General features: G+C 41.8%; 3 protein-coding genes across 5 annotated transcripts in view; 2 read left to right on the forward strand and 1 right to left on the reverse strand.

Moving 5' to 3' along the window:
* LOC148342186 (uncharacterized) overlaps positions 1–19,083 on the forward strand; it is a 334,990-nt gene that overhangs the window by 212,107 nt on the left and 103,800 nt on the right. The window lies entirely within an intron of this gene.
* Positions 1–19,083, reverse strand: part of LOC148342192 (uncharacterized) — a 100,553-nt gene that overhangs the window by 74,766 nt on the left and 6,704 nt on the right. The window lies entirely within an intron of this gene.
* On the forward strand, positions 9,349–15,892 carry LOC148342194 (uncharacterized). Of its 3 annotated transcripts, XM_088287560.1 has the most exons (4): positions 9,349–11,250; positions 11,470–11,650; positions 12,183–12,295; positions 13,943–15,892. In XM_088287560.1, exon 4 carries the CDS (start codon positions 14,134–14,136, stop codon positions 15,751–15,753), a length of 1,620 nt encoding a protein of 539 aa, XP_088143686.1. In that variant the 5' UTR covers positions 9,349–11,250; positions 11,470–11,650; positions 12,183–12,295; positions 13,943–14,133; the 3' UTR covers positions 15,754–15,892. The 3 variants fall into 3 exon arrangements, with proteins under 3 accessions (XP_088143686.1, XP_088143687.1, XP_088143688.1); XM_088287561.1 differs by having other exon boundaries at positions 9,349–11,650; XM_088287562.1 differs by lacking the exon at positions 12,183–12,295.

Consider the following 19,083-nt stretch of genomic DNA (forward strand, 5'->3'; position numbering starts at 1 on the left):
GGGCCCTTACCAGTATTGTCCTGTTTGTCGGCGTGCTTTTCTATCAGTGCAATGGACTGTACAACACATACACAAGCACACAACTACGCACACAGGAGGCATGGCACTGTGGAACATGTTTACTGTGTTTTGATATCATTTGTATTTGCTGCATGACTATTCTTTCATTTATATTGGTGGTGCTTCAGCATGTCATATGAAGCCTTTATGCTCGTTTTCATGTTCATGGCCTTTGTATTTGTGGCAATCTGTAAACATTGTTTGTTGGTTAGTATGGGCCTCCCTCTTTTTCCCCACTCTCTACACGAGGGGGTTTTTTCCGACGGAGGCTCGGTGGGTCCCTCACACTTCCGTATGGACTGCATCAAAATTTGCTTAATGTTAATGTCGGTTTGCTAAAAGAATTACCAGTCAAGGGGTGAATTTGATGCGACCGGGGTGGTTGATATGAGATCTTTTACATTTTTGCGGTGGTGTGCAGTCCTGTGGGAGGTGTTAGGGTGCCATCAGGGAGCGATTTGGCCTTATTAGATTAGCTTTTCCTAGTCAAAAGTTAACCTTAAGTAACATGCCTTGAGCATCATTTAGGATCTAGACAAATATGATGATCTCTGTTCTGTGAAAGAGGAGCCAGACTTGACTCACATCAAAAAGGAGGAGGAGGAAGAGATCAACAAGTCACCAGTGAACGTTCTCCCTATAAAGACTGAAGATGAAAAAAAGGATGAGAGTGAGGACAACAGAGGGGCGGAGCCTACAAGCAGCAGCTCAAGTCATCACGTGACAACAGAAGGTGATGAAGACCACTGGGGGCCATCACAAGCACATAATGAGGACACATTATCAGATGCTCATGACGATGATGATGATACTAATGATGATGATAATGGGCAAGCTAAAGGTGAAAGGGCATGTCACACTGACTCAATAACTTCAAAGTTGTCTTTAAAAGGGCGCAAAAAAACACACAGTGGTGAAAAACCTTTTTCCTGCTCGGTTTGTGGCAAAAGCTTCTCTCGAAAGACTAATTTAGTAAGGCACACAAGAACGCACAGTGGAGAAAAACCTTTTTCTTGCTCAGTTTGTGGAAAATGCTTCTCTCGAAAGGCAAATTTAACACAACATACAAGAACACACAGTGGAGAAAAACCTTTTTCCTGCTCAGTTTGTGGCAAGAGTTTCTCTCAAAGGTCTCATTTAATAATTCACACAAGAACACACAGTGGTGAAAAATCTTTTTCCTGCTCTGTTTGTGGAAAATGCTTCTCTCGAAAGGAAAATTTAACACAACATACAAGAACACACAGTGGAAAAAAACCTTTTTCATGCTCAGTTTGTGGCAAGAGTTTCTCTGACAAGTCTAATTTAACAAGCCACACAAGAATACACAGTGGTGAAAAACCTTTTTCTTGCTCTGTTTGTGGAAAATGCTTCTCTCAAAAGACAGGTTTAACATATCACACAAGAAAGCACAGTGGAGAAAAACCTTTTTCATGCTGTTTGTGGCAAGAGTTTCTCTAACAAGTCTAATTTAACAAGCCACACAAGAACACACAGTGGTGAAAAACCTTTTTCTTGCTCGGTTTGTGGCAAAAGCTTCCTGCGTAAGTCGCATTTAACAATCCACACAAGAACACACACTGGAGAAAAACCTTTTTCCTGCTCAATTTTTGGCAAAAGCTTCTCTCAAAACTCAACGTTAACAAGGCACACAACAACACACAGTGGTGAAAAATCTTTTTCCTGCTCAGTTTGTGGAAAATGCTTCTCGAAAAAGACATATTTAACAGAACACACAAGAACACACAGTGGTGAAAAACCTTTTTCCTGCTCAGTTTGTGGCAAAAGCTTTAATGTAAAGTCAATTTTAAAAGATCACACAAGAACACACACTGGAGAAAAACCTTTTTCCTGCTCAGTTTGTGCCAAGAGTTTCTCTCAAAAGTCACATTTACGAAACCACACAAGAACACACAGTGGAGACAAGCCATTCAGTTGCAGCGTTTGTTCTAAAAAATTCTTCACTAAACAGGGAGCTGAGAGACACAATTGTGCTGGCGAGAATTGCAGTGATCCTTGAACATTAAAAAAAGGGAAAAAATTTAAAGAACCGACTCTTTGTGGTGAGATGTAAATGTGATTTTCAATAAAATATGATGAAATTGAATTTTGCAAAGCTCTTTTATTGACACAAAGCCAATGTGATCAGTGCCAGAAGAACCATTGTGTCTGAGTGATGATTTGTTTTGGTGTTTACATCCAACATGTAAATAAAAAAATTAATTGCCTTTGCCTGGAATAACATTTGTTAACATTCTGCTTTTCAGTTGTCTTTTTAATCGTACTTAATGGAAAAAGTTTGAGAAGAAACGGTGCTTATGAAATCGGTGCGTTCCACAATCATCAATAAAATGACTTGTTCCACTTGCTCAACTGGCCTTCATTACACTGCGTGAAAAGGTGAAAAACAGATGTAGAAGTTGAACTATAAATAGAACAAGAAAGAGAAAAACAAACCATCTCAGTTTCTCTCTATGGTTTTGGAATGTCAGGAGTTGGCAACTTGATGGCGACTGGAGTCAGCGCTGGTTTTCTCGCTGTGTTTGGCTGGCTTGTATATGTATGGTCCATTGAACATAACTCAAACTCTTCAAATATCCCCTCAGATAAATTTAATATTTCGCTTTCTGAATAAATTTCTGACTAGCTAAAACCTCTTTCTAGGTTGAGCTCTATCAAGCGTTTGGGATGTGTTGCTAAGCAGAATCTCACTTCGGAAAAAACTATCATTTTGTCAAATATACCAAATATTTTTTTTCATGCTATATTATATTTTTTATACTTTGGATTGCTTATATAATGAAATCGGGAAATATTAATGTTCTGTTACGCAGTAAAAGTTGTGTTTGTTTCTGTGTGTCGGTGTTCTGAGACTGTTTGAAAATATTCAAATGCCTTTGGTGCTCTCTAGAGGAAATTACGGGTAACTACAACTAGTGTGCCTTTTTTTTACCTTGCGGACGTGACGTGCCGTATTGCAAATAGACGACAACGACGCACGACGACGCACGTTTCTCTGCGGTCCTGAGAGATCGCACATATCTTTATTTCGAGGTTGCATCGCCGGTGCGTATAATTCGTGTTTAAAAGCGGATTTGTTGGGTTTGATGTATATTTGCCGGCTGTAATTTTCAAATGGCCCGTAGCAGTGTTGTTTGTAGCTTGCTACTCACGAACATTAGAGTGCTTAAGATGGTGTCTAGGATGCTTATATACAGCATAATGTGATGTACAATTTGTTTATACATTTTGTAATTGTATTTCATTTCTGATTTTCACAGTTTTACCCTTTTGAGTATCAGTAAACCTGCTTTGACAACAGCCACGTCTGCAGAGTCATTGATATAAGAAAGGTGTTCCTCGCTATAACGGCACAGTAAAACGGCGGCATCCACGCTGACGCGGCGACATCCACACTGGTCCGACGGCATCTAGGCTGGACCCGGCGGTCATCCACGCGACTAAAGTGAATCTACGCTGACCACTACTACGCCTCGAGCAGCAAGGCATACAGCAGTGTTCCAGCATTCGTCACTTGGTCAACGCAAGCAATTATGGCCGACCAGAAGCAGATGGAGAAGGCGCCATCCGACAAATCAGCTACCTTCAAGACTCGTTCAGGGACGAGTTCAACTGATTCTGCTGCAGCCAAGGCAAGAGCAAAAGCTGAAGCAGCAAAGGCTCGTTTCAGCTTTGCAGAGAAAGAAGTGACTTTAAGACTAGAAAAAGCTAAACTGGAAGCGTCTATTGAGTTACTGCAACAAGAGCGAGATGTAGCTTCAGCCATAGCTGAAGCAGAGGTCTTAGAGGCAGCAGCTGCCTCTCAATTAGATGGACGAAGTAATCTATCTCCTTCCGAAACAGCAGATCGTACAAAACAGTGTCTTGACCCAAGCCGCATTCATAAAAAATGTTTCAGAGCCACCACAAAACAGTTAGACTCCACGACCTTGTAGTCAAAAACATAGTGTGCAAGTCGACAAAGAGAGCGACAAGACATATTTTCCTCAAATTCAGTCTTTCCCGAATTGCAGCTTTTCTCAGTACAATGCAACAAATAACTTCAGTCATCCTGCCGAACCTGACAATACCAGTTGGTCCCACCAGGTGTCAGCATCTTCTCATCATAATGCTACACCTTACCAACAGCACATAGATAATAATGGTGTTTATGTAAATGACTTTGTTAGGTATTTTGCCCGTAGAGAAATTGTGGCCACAGGACTGCTCCAGTTTAATGATAAGCCTCAAAGTTTCAGAGCATGGAAACGCTCATTCAATAACACTATCAGAGGATTGGAATTAACTGCAAGTGAAGAGATGGACTTGATGTTAAAGTGGCTTGGTAAAGAATCTGCTGAGCACGCTGAGCGAATCAGAGCCATATACATAAACAATCCTGCTGCTGGCTTAGCAATGATTTGGAATAGGCTAGAGCAATGTTATGGCTCAGCAGAAGCAATTGAGGACGCGCTATTCAAAAGGATGGATACGTTCTCCAAAATCACAAACAAAGACACTGTCAAGCTAAGAAAATTTAGCGATTTGCTGATGGAAATGCAATGCGCAAAAGATGAAGGAGACCTTCCGGGCCTCTCATTCCTGGACACAGCCAGAGGAGTAAATCCCCTTGTTCAAAAGCTTCCATTTAACTTGCAGGAAAGGTGGATATCAGTTGGGGTCAACTACAAAACCAAATATCGTGTTCATTACCCACCATTTAACATTTTTGTAGACTTTGTGACACAAGAAGCAAATGCTAGAAACGACCCAAGCTTTCAGTTTGCTTCTCCTTCTGATTCTCTTCTCAAGACAGAAAAGGCACCTGGGAGAGCATATAAACAAAGGGAAATATCCGTGCACAAAACCGAAGTAGTACCAGGCTCTGACTCAGACACACAAGCAAACGCAGACAGGAGAATGGCCAATGATAAATTTTGTCCTCTACACAGAAAGAATCATCCTCTAAGCAAATGTAGAACATTTTGGATGAAGCCACTACATGAGAGAAAAACGTTCCTGAAGGAGAACCACATCTGCTACAAATGCTGCAACTCTTCCAAGCATATGGCTAAAGACTGTATGGTGCAAGTACAATGTTCTGAGTGCGATAGCAATAAACATTGTGCTGCTCTTCACCCAAGCCCAGCTCCATGGCAGAAAGAGGCTGAAACGGCATCAGAGCATGGCGGGGAGCCGGTTGCCACAGAGTCAACTTCCGCAGAGCCTGACGTGATAGCCTCCAAATGCACTCAGGTTTGTGGTAAGAGCGAGTCAGATAGATCATGCTCTAAAATCTGCCTTGTGAAAGTGTACCCTGCAGGCTGTCCTAGCAAAGCAGTACGGCTTTATGCCATTCACGATGAACAAAGTAATAGATCATTAGTTCGCTCAGAGTTTTTTGAGTTGTTCAATGATTTGGGTCCAAGCTCTCCCTACTCACTACGTACCTGTTCAGGTGTTAAAGACACAATGGGTAGGAGAGCCACTGGCTATGTAGTGGAGGCTTTAGATCAGGGGTGTCAAACTCCAGTCCTCGAGGGCCGGTGTCCTGCATGTTTTCCATCTCTCCCAGCTGCAACCCACCTGATTCAAATGAGCAGGATACTTATCAGGCTTCTTCAGAGCTTGCTGATGAGCTGATCATTTGAATCAGGTGGGTTGCAGCCGGGAGAGATTGAAAGCATGCAGGAAAGCGGCCCTCCAGGACTGGATCTTGACACCCCTGCTTTAGATGGTACAGTCCACATCCCACTCCCAAGCCTCATCGAATGCAAAGATATCCCGAATGATAGGGATGAAATACCAACTCCAAATGCAGCAAAGCATTACAGTCACCTAAAATCTGTGGCTCATCTCATTCCCGAACTGGACTCCAATGCACAAATTCTAATGCTCCTTGGACGGGACGTAGTAAGAGTACACAAAGTCCGCAAACAGATAAGTGGCCCTCACAACGCACCCTATGCGCAAAAATTAGATCTTGGATGGGTCATAGTAGGAAAAGTGTGTCTGGGAGGCGTGCACAAAACATTGGCAGTGAAGACTCTCTTTACTAGTGCGACAGAAAAAGGCCGCCCGACAATGTTTGAGCCATGTCCAAACGTGTACCATGTAAAAGAGAAGCATTGTGACTTACAAGTTCCTTTTAACAGCCAGCTTGAATACAGCACGGCATGTGAACCTGACCATTTAGGATGCAACGTCTTCAGACAAACAAGGTTTGACAACCACATCTCACACTCCATTAAAGACAAAGCCTTTCTAAAAACGATGGAGGAAGGCCTAGCAAAGGACAAAGACAGCAACTGGACTGCTCCATTGCCGTTCAAGTCATCACGTCCGAAACTGCCCAACAACCGATCACAAGCACTCACCCGCCTAATGTCACTGCTTCGTAACTTCAAAAGGAAAGAGGAAATGAAGGAACACTTCCTTAGCTTCATGGACAAGATGTTTAAAAAGGGGCACGCAGAAATTGCTCCTCCTTTAAAAGACGGAGAGGAATGTTGGTATTTGCCACTGTTTGGCATCTACCATCCGAGAAAACCTAAGCAGATTAGAGTAGTCTTTGATAGCAGCGCCAAGCATGAAGGTGTGTCATTAAACGACACGTTGTTAACAGGACCAGACCTTAACAACTCACTGCTGGGAGTATTGATGCGCTTCAGAAGGGAAAGAGTTGCATTTACAGCGGACATTGAACAAATGTTTTACTGCTTCAGAGTTCGAGAGGAAGACAAGAACTACTTGCGCTTTTTGTGGTTCCGCGACAATGATCTGTCGAAAGACATTACAGAGTATCGAATGACCGTTCATGTCTTTGGGAACACACCTTCTCCAGCAGTCGCCATTTACGGCTTACACCAGTCTGTCCTACAGTGTGAGCCAGAGTGCGATCCAGACGTTAGACAGTTCATCACTCGCGACTTTTACGTGGACGACGGGCTCAAATCCCTACCAACTGTAGAAGAGGCTGTGTCACTTTTACAAAGAACCCGTGACACACTTGCAAAATCGAACCTAAGATTGATTAAAATTGCAACAAACAGAAAGGAAGTTTTGGAAGCTTTCCCATCTCAAGACCTTGCGAAAGATCTGAAAGACTTAGACTTTGAAGCCGACTCTGTTCCCATGCAGCGTAGTCTAGGCATTCTTTGGGACATTAAGAGGGATTGTTTCACCCTCAGAACATCAGATGAGACTAAGCCCTTTACAAGGCGTGGAGTTTTATCAACAATAAACAGCCTTTATGATCCATTAGGCTTCGTAGCGCCAGTCACTATTCAGGGAAAGTACATCCTCCGTGAGCTTACTGTTGAAAATGGCGATTGGGATGCTCCACTGCCGCCGGAAATTGAAGAAATTTGGTCACTTTGGAAAGACTCACTTAAACAGTTGGCAGAACTGTCGATCCCAAGAGTGTATACAGACGTTTCCCCCTCTAGTGCTCTAAAAAATGAGCTGTGTGTTTTCTCCAACGCATCTACCATGGCAATTGCAGCAGTAGCCTATCTAAAAGTTACAGATGCTCAGGGAGACTGTCATGTTGGCTTTGTTATGGGCAAATCAAAGTTAGCACCACGCCCAGATCAGACCATACCAAGATTGGAACTTAGTGCTGCTGTGTTAGCAGTACAGCTCGCAGATCTAATTTCAGATGAACTTGACCTTGAGTTAGACAACACTACATTTTACTCGGACAGTAAAGTTGTCTTGGGTTATATTTACAATGAGAGACGTAGATTTTATGTCTATGTTAGCAACCGTGTCAACAGAATCCGCAGGTCATCCCAGCCAAGTCAGTGGCGTTACATAGTCAGTAGTAGGGCTGGGCGATTAACCGAAAATTTACCGTTACCGAAATTTATTAGAATGACCGACATCATTTTGCCCATGTCGGTAAATTCGGTGTCTAAAAAAAAAAAATGAAAAAGTTAAGTCTTTTCTGTCTGCGGCAATGTTCATGCCTCTTTAAGTCTGCTCCAGCGCATGTAGTCACGTGACTCAGGCGCTGTAGAAGAATGTAAACACAAGACGCGTTCGTAGCTGGCGATTCAAATTCAGAAGCGGCTGACACGGCTAAAGACGAAGTAACGTTAGTTGAAATTGGTCTTGTCGCGCTTGTCCCAAAAAGAAATTCGACATCTGTCGTTTGGAAATGTTTTGGGTTCCATAAAGACGATGTTTGCGCAAAAGAACATGAACTACAAAGTGCGTCGTAAGCACCTGAAACAGCGCGTCCAACCTTTTCTTTTTCACCACCCACAACACAACCATGCTGTTGACTTGGAGCTTGTGCTAAAAGTTCAAAGTGAGAAGCAAGGTTGGACAAGTGACAACAGCCCACTAACGGAGGCGAAACCATACGAGAGAACGTCTCAGTGGTGGACGGGATAGCCTAGCACATAGCTAAAGATAGAGCTCCTGAAGTTACAGTGGAGCGCACAGGATTTAAACGCCTCAGGAACGTAGCCGACAAGAGGTACGAAAATATTTGCCGCAAACAGCACTTCCCGATATGGACAACATCGGGACGGGAGCGGAGACATGTCGAGCATTTTGCATCCACATCCGACTTGTGGTCGAGTCGCAACATGCATCCCTGTTTGAGCCTGAAATGTGCAGTACATAGACGACAAGTGGCGACTGCGCACCGGAGTACTCGAGACGGCACATTTTACTGATGAAGCACACGCGTTTGTTTGGCACTGGCATTCCATTGATTTTTTTTTTTTTTCATTTTATTTAGCATTTTGTTTACAGGCGACTAGTGCCTTTGCACATGGCATTATTTATATTGTTTACAAGATACCTTTACACAAATCTAAGCATTTGCAAATGGCATTACACCATCTCGGCACAATCTATTTGCAGGAAAAGATTTTGTGAGAGGTACCCTTTTTTTCCTGTTCTTTGTGACATTGTTCAAGTCATGCAAAGCAAGCTATTTTGAATGTTTATTCAAATGATTTTTGTACTTCTATTTTTCATTGAAAGTAATGTGTACCAGTTGGTCAATAAAAAAAAGCAGTTAATATGCATTTTCTGCATTTATTTTGATTTTGGTCCTCAGGGGGAATTTATCGTGCATTTATCGTTATCGAGGTAAAATTGCCCAATTTATCGCGATATTGATTTTAGGTCATATCGCCCAGCCCTAGTCAGTAGTCAGAACCCCGCAGATCACGCTACTCGTCCAGTTGCTGTGTATCAACTGCCTCTTACTAACTGGCTCACTGGCTCAGACATTCTGTTCCAGAGTCAAAAACCTGATAATGACACTCATGACCTTGTTGAGCCTAACACTGATGTAGAAGTCAGACCTAAAGTGTCCACACTTAAAACCATTGCCAGCACTAAACAACTTGGCTCTCACAGGTTTTCAAAGTTTTCCACTTGGAAATCTCTCATTCGTGCACTCGCTCGTCTCTTGCACATAAGTCACAATTTCAACTCATCCTCTTGTGGGCCTAAACAGTGCCGTGGCTGGCACTACTGTAAAACAGGGCCCACTCTAACTGAGCTTAATCAAGCCCAAAATGTTGCCATCCGAGCAGTGCAACAGGACATGTATGCAGAAGAGATCAAGTGTATACATAGACGAGACAAACTTTCTAAAACCAGTCCTTTAAAGAACTTGGATCCCTGCTTGGATACAAATGGACTCCTCCGTGTAGGCGGTCGCATTACTAACGCAAGCATCAACGGAAACGAAAAGAACCCCATCATCATTCCTGGTCACCATCATATTTCAACGCTTCTCATTAGACACTACCATGAACAACCTCGTCACCAAGGTCGTTTGTTCACAGAAGGAGCGGTACGTGCTGCAGGATGGTGGATTGTTGGAGGCAAGAGGAAGGTCAGCACAATCATCTTCCATTGTGTCACTTGCAAACACCTCAGAGCTCCTCTAAGTACACAGAAAATGGCTAACCTCCCTCCAGACCGTATCTCAACTGACCCTCCATTCACAAACGTGGGCTTAGATGTGTTTGGCCCATGGTTTGTTTCTAAGACGAGAACCCGAGGACACCTTATCCAAAACAAAAGGTGGGCCGTCATATTCACATGCTTAAGTATAAGAGCAGTCCACATTGAAGTGGTGGAGTCACTAGACACAGCAAGTTTTGTAAATGCACTTTGACGGTTTTTGGCTATTAGAGGATCTGTAAAAACCAATCGCTCTGATCGGGGCACAAACTTTGTCAGTGCATGCAAAGAACTCAAAATCCCCTTGAACATGGACAATGCAACTGTACAAGCTTACTTGAAAGAACAAGACTGTACATGGATCTTTAATCCACCTCATGCTTCCCATTTTGGTGGGTCGTGGGAAAGGATGATCGGTCTTGCGCGGAGAATATTGGACACTATGTTCTTCCAACTCAAGAACACTAAACTCACTCACGAGGTTCTTGTCACCTTTATGGCAGAGGTGTCAGCCATTATAAACGCAAGGCCCATTGTTCCCGTGTCAGCTGACCCGAGTGACCCACTCATTCTGACTCCGGCTACCTTGCTCACTCAGAAAGGAACCTCTCTTCAAGCACCAGCAGGCAACTTCGGTGTCGGACCTCTACAAGTGTCAGTGGCGCCAGCTCCAACACCTGTCAAACACCTTTTGGGACAAATGGAAGAGGGAGTATTTGCCTACACTACAGCCACGCCGTAAGTGGCAGTCTGCCCAACCTAACATTTCCCCAGGGAGTACAGTTGTGCTCAAGGACAGTCGTATGCCTAGGAACGAATGGCCTCTTGGACTCATAACACAGGTGTTTCCTTCAAAAGATGGTAAAGTCCGGACAGTAGAGGTTAAAGTCGCTAAGACAGATGGGACTAAAGTGTTTACTAGACCTATCTCTGAAGTTGTTGTGTTGATTGCGTCTTAACATGTATAAGGTTATTTAGTGGCGTCATATCACGCCAGACGGGGAGTGTTCTGTTACGCAGTAAAAGTTGTGTTTGTTTCTGTGTGTCGGTGTTCTGAGACTGTTTGAACATATTCAAATGCCTTTGATGCTCTCTAGAGGAAATTACGGGTAACTACAACTAATGTGCCTTTTTTTTTTACAATGCGGAAGTGACGTGCAGTATTGCACATAGACGACAACGACGCACGACGACGCACGTTTCTCTGCCGTCCTGAGAGATCGCACATGTCTTTATTTCGAGGTTGCATCGCCGGTGCGTATAATTCATTTGTGTTTAAAAGCGGAATTGTTTGGTTTGATGTATATTTGCCGGCTGTAATTTTCAAATGGCCCGTAGCAGTGTTGTTTGTAGCTTGCTACTCACGAACATTAGAGTGCTTAAGATGGTGTCTAGGATGCTTATATACAGCATAATGTGATGTACAATTTGTTTATACATTTTGTAATTGTATTTCATTTCTGATTTTCACAGTTTTACCCTTTTGAGTATCAGTAAACCTGCTTTGACAACAGCCACGTCTGCAGAGTCATTGATAGAAGAAAGGTGTTCCTCGCTATAACGGCACACAGACATTATATTCATGCAGCCCGAGTGAACCACAGCATTGTTGCAAGTTCGGTCGGAGAAACGAAACCTCCCACTGCTGGAGCAGGTAAGGCTTCTCGGGGCATAGGCGGAAGTGACGTAAGAGCTGACTCGCCAATGTGGCGTTAATTTAGTTATTTTGTTAAAAAGAAATCACAACCGAATTATAATATTATTTGAAATATATATCAAAATAGAAGAGCCTGCGGTAAAAGCAAACAGAGGCAAAGAAATAAATTTGAAAAATACGTGTTTAAATCATGACGTCATAAGCAAGCGCGCAGCTTCCGAAGGTCCTCGACCACATCCACCGACCCGTCCACACCGGAACAAAAAATCCCACCGCTAAATTCTTCTGATTTAGTGTGGAACTGACTGTAATTTTCTCAAAGGATGTCCGGTGCTACTCTAAAGGACTACGACATAATTCATTAAGTCTTTGTGTCCCGATAACCTCATCTTCGCGCGTTGATGCTTTTCGGCGTAGTTAGCTTAGCTTGTTAGCTAGCTAGCCGCTAACGAAAAGAGGCACATGACTCATCGCCAAGCAGAGATCAAGTGTGGATTTTTTGGAATTATCATTTGAAAATGTGTGCAAGAACGACACCCAAGTACGAAGAGGAACTTTGTGGAATAAAAGAAGAGAACGAGCAACATCTTCAACTGCTGGGTGAAGGTTGCAACCAGCCTCGTGTTGTGCCACTCAAAGCAGGTTTGTCCACGTCTTACTCTCATTTGCTTTGTAAAGAACGACTTTCTATCATTAAAAATGTGCATCACAACATTAAGTTGTTTGGGGAAATGCGTCCAAGGTTATTGCCGCCTTATTTTTAAATACTGCCTTTTACTTGCAGGTCTGCTGAACATTTATTTTTGCCAAATGAAATCAGTGCAGAAAATAAATGCCAAAGAATAACCAATAGTGGGGGTGAACTCCGTGTTTTTTCCCAGTTTAACATTTGAACTGATTGTTTCACATTTTACATTTTCTGGGTTTTATATCTTGTTCAAGCAATTCCTTACGGAAGGAATTCTGCCTGACTCAAAAAATATGCACACTGGGGCGAAAACATCAATGGCGGTTGATCAATTTTAGTGGATAAAACAAAATATTAAGTTGGTTTTTTTTTTAAATCAAATACGTATTGGTCTTATTTATTTATGAAGTTTGTACTGGCTTGGTCGGGTGAGTCAATGAACCTCCGGTGGCCCTGCACTGTTCTGTGCACGTGTGCGTAGTTTCACCCAATCCAATCATTTAAAATACATTGAATGCATCCATCCAGGGTTGCACGGATCTCATCAGTGAACAAGCACATGCTGCAAGGAATGCATCTGCATCTTTGGCTTACTATGGGCTTAAAAAGGGAGTACGCCACAACCCCCTTTTCTACCAACAAGTCCAGGAACCTTTAGTTCCTGGTAATAAAGTTCCTGTGGCCCAGGTGGTTTGCATCTCCCCCACAACTCAAAGTTCTTGAGAATTTATCCAAATGACAATGATGACGGAACAATGGGAGGTGTTGTGTTACTTTGTTACTCATTACTGACACCCTATGGCTGTTATACATCATTGCGGTTACAAAATAATTCAGTGAACTCATAATATTTTGGTGTATCTTCGTCGAATTTGAATACATATTGGATAACTTTAAAATATACAGTCATTATTCAAATATGTCAACATGAAAGTGAGAGTGAAAGTGTTGTTGCTTAATGCTTATGTGTAAGAACTTTTACTCTTCAAACGTAATTTTGTTTTAAAATTTATTTCAAAACAGAAATTTTATAAAAATAAAAAGGGTAATGTCGGAACTTACTCGCAGGATAAATGTCATTTTGGGTAAAAAAAAAAACAAACGTAAATCATACAATAAATAGCGACTCTGATGCCAGGGCCCCTTTAATTCTTTTAGGGATCCAGAATATAATGGAAGCAAAAAGTACCCACGATGAAACTATCCATAAATGCAAAATGAAATACTTGAAAACATATTTCGCTTGAAGGATTCCTATTTTATCAATGACATTATGCTGCGATGGCCCCCATCAATAAGTTAGGGTCCAGCAACAGGTGTTCCATCAGACGCACACAATAGCCTGTGTGTGCTAACTTCAGCTCGCTTCCAGAAACGTCTGTGACCATGTCAGGAATGAAATCGGGCATCAAAAGGGAGGTTTACATCGTAGGACGTAATTTTGTGAAATGCCCCCATGGTCTGGTCCAAATCGGGGTCGCACGCATTGCTCCGTGTGCGGCGGGCACAAGTCAAGGTAGCACGGTAGAAACAATATAAGACAAAGTCGCCGCCTGAGCTTTGACTTGACCAAACCAAATTTGTCTTTTTGTGTCCTGCAGACGTCAGACAAAATGATCTCTGTTCTGTGAAAGAGGAGCCAGACTTGACTCACATCAAAAAGGAGGAGGAGGAGGAGGAGATCAACAAGTCACCAGTGAACGTTGTCCCTTTTAAGACTGAAGATGAAAACAAGGATGAGAGTCAGGACAACAGAGGGGCGGAGCCTGCAAGCAGCAGCTCAAGTCATCACATGACAACAGAAGGTGATGAAGACCACTGGGGGCCATCACAAGTACATAATGAGGACACATTATCAGATGCCCATGACAATGATGATGATACTAATGATGATTATGATGATGATGGGCAAGCCAAAGGTGAAAGGGCATGTCACACTGACTCATTCACTTCAAAGCTGTCTTTAAAAGGGCACAGAAAAACACACAGTGGTGAAAAACCTTTTTCCTGCTCAGTTTGTGGCAAAAGCTTCTCTCGAAAGTCTTATTTAGTAAGGCACACAAGAACGCACAGTGGAGAAAAACCTTTTTCTTGCTCAGTTTGTGGTAAAAGCTTCTCTCAAAATTCAAGTTTAACATACCACAAAAGAATACACACTGGAGAAAAACCATTTTCCTGCTTGGTTTGTGGCAAAAGCTTCTCTCGGAAGTCTCATTTAGTAAGGCACACAGGAACGCACAGTGGAGAAAAACCTTTTTCCTGCTCAGTTTGTGGCAAGAGTTTCTCTCAAAAGTTTCAATTAAAAATCCACACAAGAAGACACAGTGTTGAAAAATCTTTTTCCTGCTCAGTTTGTGGAAAATGCTTCTCTCAAAATTCAAGTTTAACAAGTCACACAAGAACACACACTGGAGAAAAACCTTTTTCATGCTCAGTTTGTGGAAAAAGCTTCTCTCAAAAGTCGCATTTAACAAGCCACGCAAGAAAGCACAGTGGAGAAAAACCTTTTTCCTGCTCAGTTTGTGGCAAAAGCTTTAATGTAAAGTCATTTTTAACAAATCACACAAGAACACACACTGGAGAAAAACCTTTTTCATGCTCAGTTTGTGGAAAAAGCTTCTCTCAAAAGACACATTTAACAAGCCACGCAAGAACACACAGTGGAGAAAAACCTTTTTCCTGCTCAGTTTGTGGCAAGAGTTTCTCTCGAAGGTCTCATTTAATAATTCACTCAAGAACACACACTGGAGAAAACCCTTTTTCATGCTCAGTTTGTGGAAAAAGCTTCTCTCAAAAGACACATTTAACAAGCCACGCAAGAACACACAGTGGAGAAAAACCTTTTTCCTGCTCAGTTTGTGGCAAGAGTTTCTCTCGAAGGTCTCATTTAATAATTCACTCAAGAACACACACTGGAGAAAACCCTTTTTCCTGCTCAGTTTGTGGCAAGAGTTGCTCTCGAAAGTCTGATTTAATAATTCACTCAAGAACACACACTGGAGAACACCCTTTTTCCTGCTCAGTTTGTGGCAAGAGTTGCTCTCGAAAGTCTGATTTAATAAATCACACAAGATCACACACTGGAGAAAAACCATTTTCCTGTTTGGTTTGTGGTAAAAGCTTTTCTCTAAAATCATATTTAACAAGTCACACAAGAACACACAGTGGTGAAAAACCTTTTTCCTGCTCAGTTTGTGGGAAATGCTTCTCTGAAAAGTCACATTTACGATACCACACAAGAACGCACAGTAGAGACAAGCCATTCAGTTGCAGCGTTTGTGCTAAAAAATTCTTTTCTAAAACGGGTGCTGAGAGACACAATTGTGCTGGCGAGAATTGCAAGCAATCCTTGGAGCTTAAAAAATGGACAAAAAAAAAACTGAAGGAACTGACTCTTTGTGGTAAGATGTAAATGTGATTTTGAAAAATGTAATTTTGCAAAGCTCTTTTATTGACATTCAGCCAATGGGATGAGTGCCAGAATAACCAATGTGTCTGAGTGATGATTTTTTTTTGTGTTTACATAAAACATGTAAATAAAATTAATTGCCTTTGCCTGGAATAACATTTTTTAACATTATGCTTTTCAGTTGTCTTTTTAATCGTACCTAATGGAAAAGGTGTGAGAAGAAACTGTGCTTATGAAATCGTTGCCTTCCACAATCATCAATAAAATCACTTGTTCAACTTGCTCAACTGGCCTTCATTACGCTGTGTGAAAAGGTGAAAAACTGAACGAGAAGTTGAACGATAAAAAAAACCAGACCGAGAAACGCAAATCGTCTCAGTTTCTCTCAAAGGTTTTGGAATGTCAGGACTTGGCAATCGGATGGCGACTGGAGTCAGCGCTGGTTTTCTCGCTGTGTTTGGCTGGCTCGTATATGTATGGTCCATTGAACATAACTCAAACTCTTCAAATATCCCCTCAGATATATTTAATATTTCGCTTTCTGAATAAATTTCTGACGAGCTAAAACCACTTTCTAGGTTGAGCTCTATCAAGCATTTGGGGTTTGTTGCTAAGCAGAATCTCACTTCGGAAAAACTTAAATCATTTGTCAAATATACCAAATATTTTTTTTCATGCTATATTATATTTTTTATACATTGGATTAGATATATAATGAAATAGGGAAATATTAAAATTGGAAACCACATACAAACTTAATTCAATTAATAACAAATATAGAAACATTTTAGAAATATTGAACTCATTGAGAAGAGTCCTGATCTTGAAATAATTTTTGAATTGTAAAAAATACTAAAAAAATTAATTCAATAACCCGACCCTGGATGAGCGGCAGAAAATGGCTGGATGGATTTATTTAAATTTAAATTGCACACATATTCAAAAGAACAAATATGTTAAGAAATATTCAAGTGTGAAATAAAAAGGTTTAAATTGTTGATAATTTTACATATTAAAATAATTTAATAAATATTGTATTATTACAGAAGCAAGCTTAAATATGAATTGAAATAAATGAAAAAAAAAAGTCGTGTATTTTTAAATGGCCAAATATAGATATAGGAAGTAATTCTTTTTATGAAACTATGAAGGGACTGGAGCTCACAGAAGTGACCAGTCTTGGTTCTGAAGTTCCGATGTAACCAGATACTGCCCTGAGAGAAAATAGGCCTGAGCATTGTTTATGGTGGGGGCAATTCTCTCGCCAGGTCAGTGACCTTCCAGGGTATGGAAGTAATTTAAGGTGGTCACGAGTAGACTGGTCGTGTCAACGGGGAGACGCATCTGCTCTCCCTCTGGGGGACTTTTGGACGGAAATCCCGAAGACTAGCGGGATGGGAATGCATACGCAACAAGGGAAAATTAGATATTCATGTCCTATTTGGGCATTCCCTATAAGAAGGGAATGTCTGAGAGGGGGCTCGCACGTTTTTGGGGAGACTTCTTTTGACATCAGCATGTGACGAGAAAAAATCTTTTTCGAACCAGTTCTTTTCCATCACCAATCCAGCCTTGCTCGGCTGCCTCTCCGGAAGGCAGCAAGGACCCACACTTCAAAGACAAAATATACGACATATTGAAAGAAAAACAATACTCAAATATTGAAATAAGTCCAGAATTGAATGAATAAACAACAAAGAAATAAATACCTCCTGGAAAATATCATTATTTTCAACATTTGTCAACATTTTTCTTTCTTGCACATTCTTAAACAATCGTAATTTTTTTTACTTTTTCTTCAGTTACTTCAGTGCATTTCACACCTGTGCCTTCAAGGAATTCCGACTTCGTCCTACTTGAATGAATCCCCATCAAAATACCATGACACCACGACTGGACAAATAATATCCAGAAACACACTTATGCACCACTGAGTGAGTGTTGGATGATATAGCTTGTTGGAATTTATCTTTATAACAATGTTAGAATTTAATTTTAAACCAATGTAAACTCAAATTAGTAATCTGACTCCAATTTGCGACCTTACCCAACTCTCACTCATCCAACAATATGCGCGCTCGTTCTGCAATAGAAAGGTATCAGGAAGCCGGCATTTTCACGCACGAGTGGATTTATTCCCAATACACAGACTTTCTACATGGCACCTGGGTCTCGGGTCCCTTTCAATACAACTCTACACCTCTCTTGCCACCAGCGAATGTGTTCTACCCCCGAGTTGCCCAGTAATGATTCATACTATACAATATGCAAATGGAACAGAGACAAAGGCATCCTGGCATGATTCTATTGGCTATGTGTATCCTGCAGTTAACTTTAGCTTGCTCTCATTGGTCTTTCTCCCCCACCGAATCCCGTGGCTCCTCCTGCGTGTGATCTTTTGATGGCTGCTCCTTCATCCACTGCCCCCCGAGTCATCTTGTCTCTCTCCCTCCTTGCGGCTATCACCATCTGTCCTGAAACATTCCATTCTCGCACCCCACACACCGTTCCGCTCCACCAGTCACACGCTCAGCACTTTACAGTCTCACACTTTCATACACTGGATGCAGCAACATCTAATGAACTATGTTAAGCTCAAACTCTTATATTCCTTTCATAGTCAAATGTATGAAATCCTTTAAGTGTAACCGAAGTTTGGACCATGCTAATGACCAAACCCTCAGGATTGGAATGCAGGAAGATTGGATCACGGCTGCAACACAGGAGGTGTGAACGAGACACCTCTGAAACAATGGACTTTCATGCCGGGACAACAAAAGTCATGCTGGTGGCTCCTAGCAGTCTACCCTTTGCTCTGTGTTTAGCTCATGACTGCCATGATTACATTATCCTTTCGAGGTAATTTACCCCTTCTTGCTTGCAAGTGCCACTCCTCCAGTTCGCTCCACAGGTTTGAGGTGACATGTGACCTGTGTGACCAGAAGGCCGGAGAACGCTTTAAATAGCGTCTCATCACGCCCATCCCGGAGTTTCACCTCAACAAGGAGGGAGAAATAAGATATTCTAAGTTAGGTTCCATGAAAACAGATTAAGATATAGTTGTTGCTTTAGCCTGCTCATGTGCTCCACAGAAGTTATTATTATTCACATTGGATGCGCGACTAGATAACACACACCCAGTACAGGATAGGGCAAGATTTTGTTGTATTGTTGAGACTTTTCCATAATATACGGCACCACAGCGGTGATACTTGAGGTTAATTTCAGTTAAGGGGGCGGTGGCGCTGTTTTTCTGAAAATTACTCACTTAACGCAAGGGTAGGTTCTTCGTAGAGGGGATTACAGAGTTACATGCGGGACAAAATGTACTTG

Source organism: Idiotropiscis lumnitzeri, chromosome 2 (assembly GCF_059441095.1).
Source record: "Idiotropiscis lumnitzeri isolate Australia: NSW breed Sydney's pygmy pipehorse chromosome 2, RoL_Ilum_1.0, whole genome shotgun sequence".
In the NCBI taxonomy this organism is placed as follows: domain Eukaryota; kingdom Metazoa; phylum Chordata; class Actinopteri; order Syngnathiformes; family Syngnathidae; genus Idiotropiscis; species Idiotropiscis lumnitzeri.

Bases quoted from the DNA above. Each gene is read 5' to 3' on its own strand.
- LOC148342194 (XM_088287561.1), top strand. From the start codon at position 14,134: ATGACAACAGAAGGTGATGAAGACCACTGGGGGCCATCACAAGTACAT.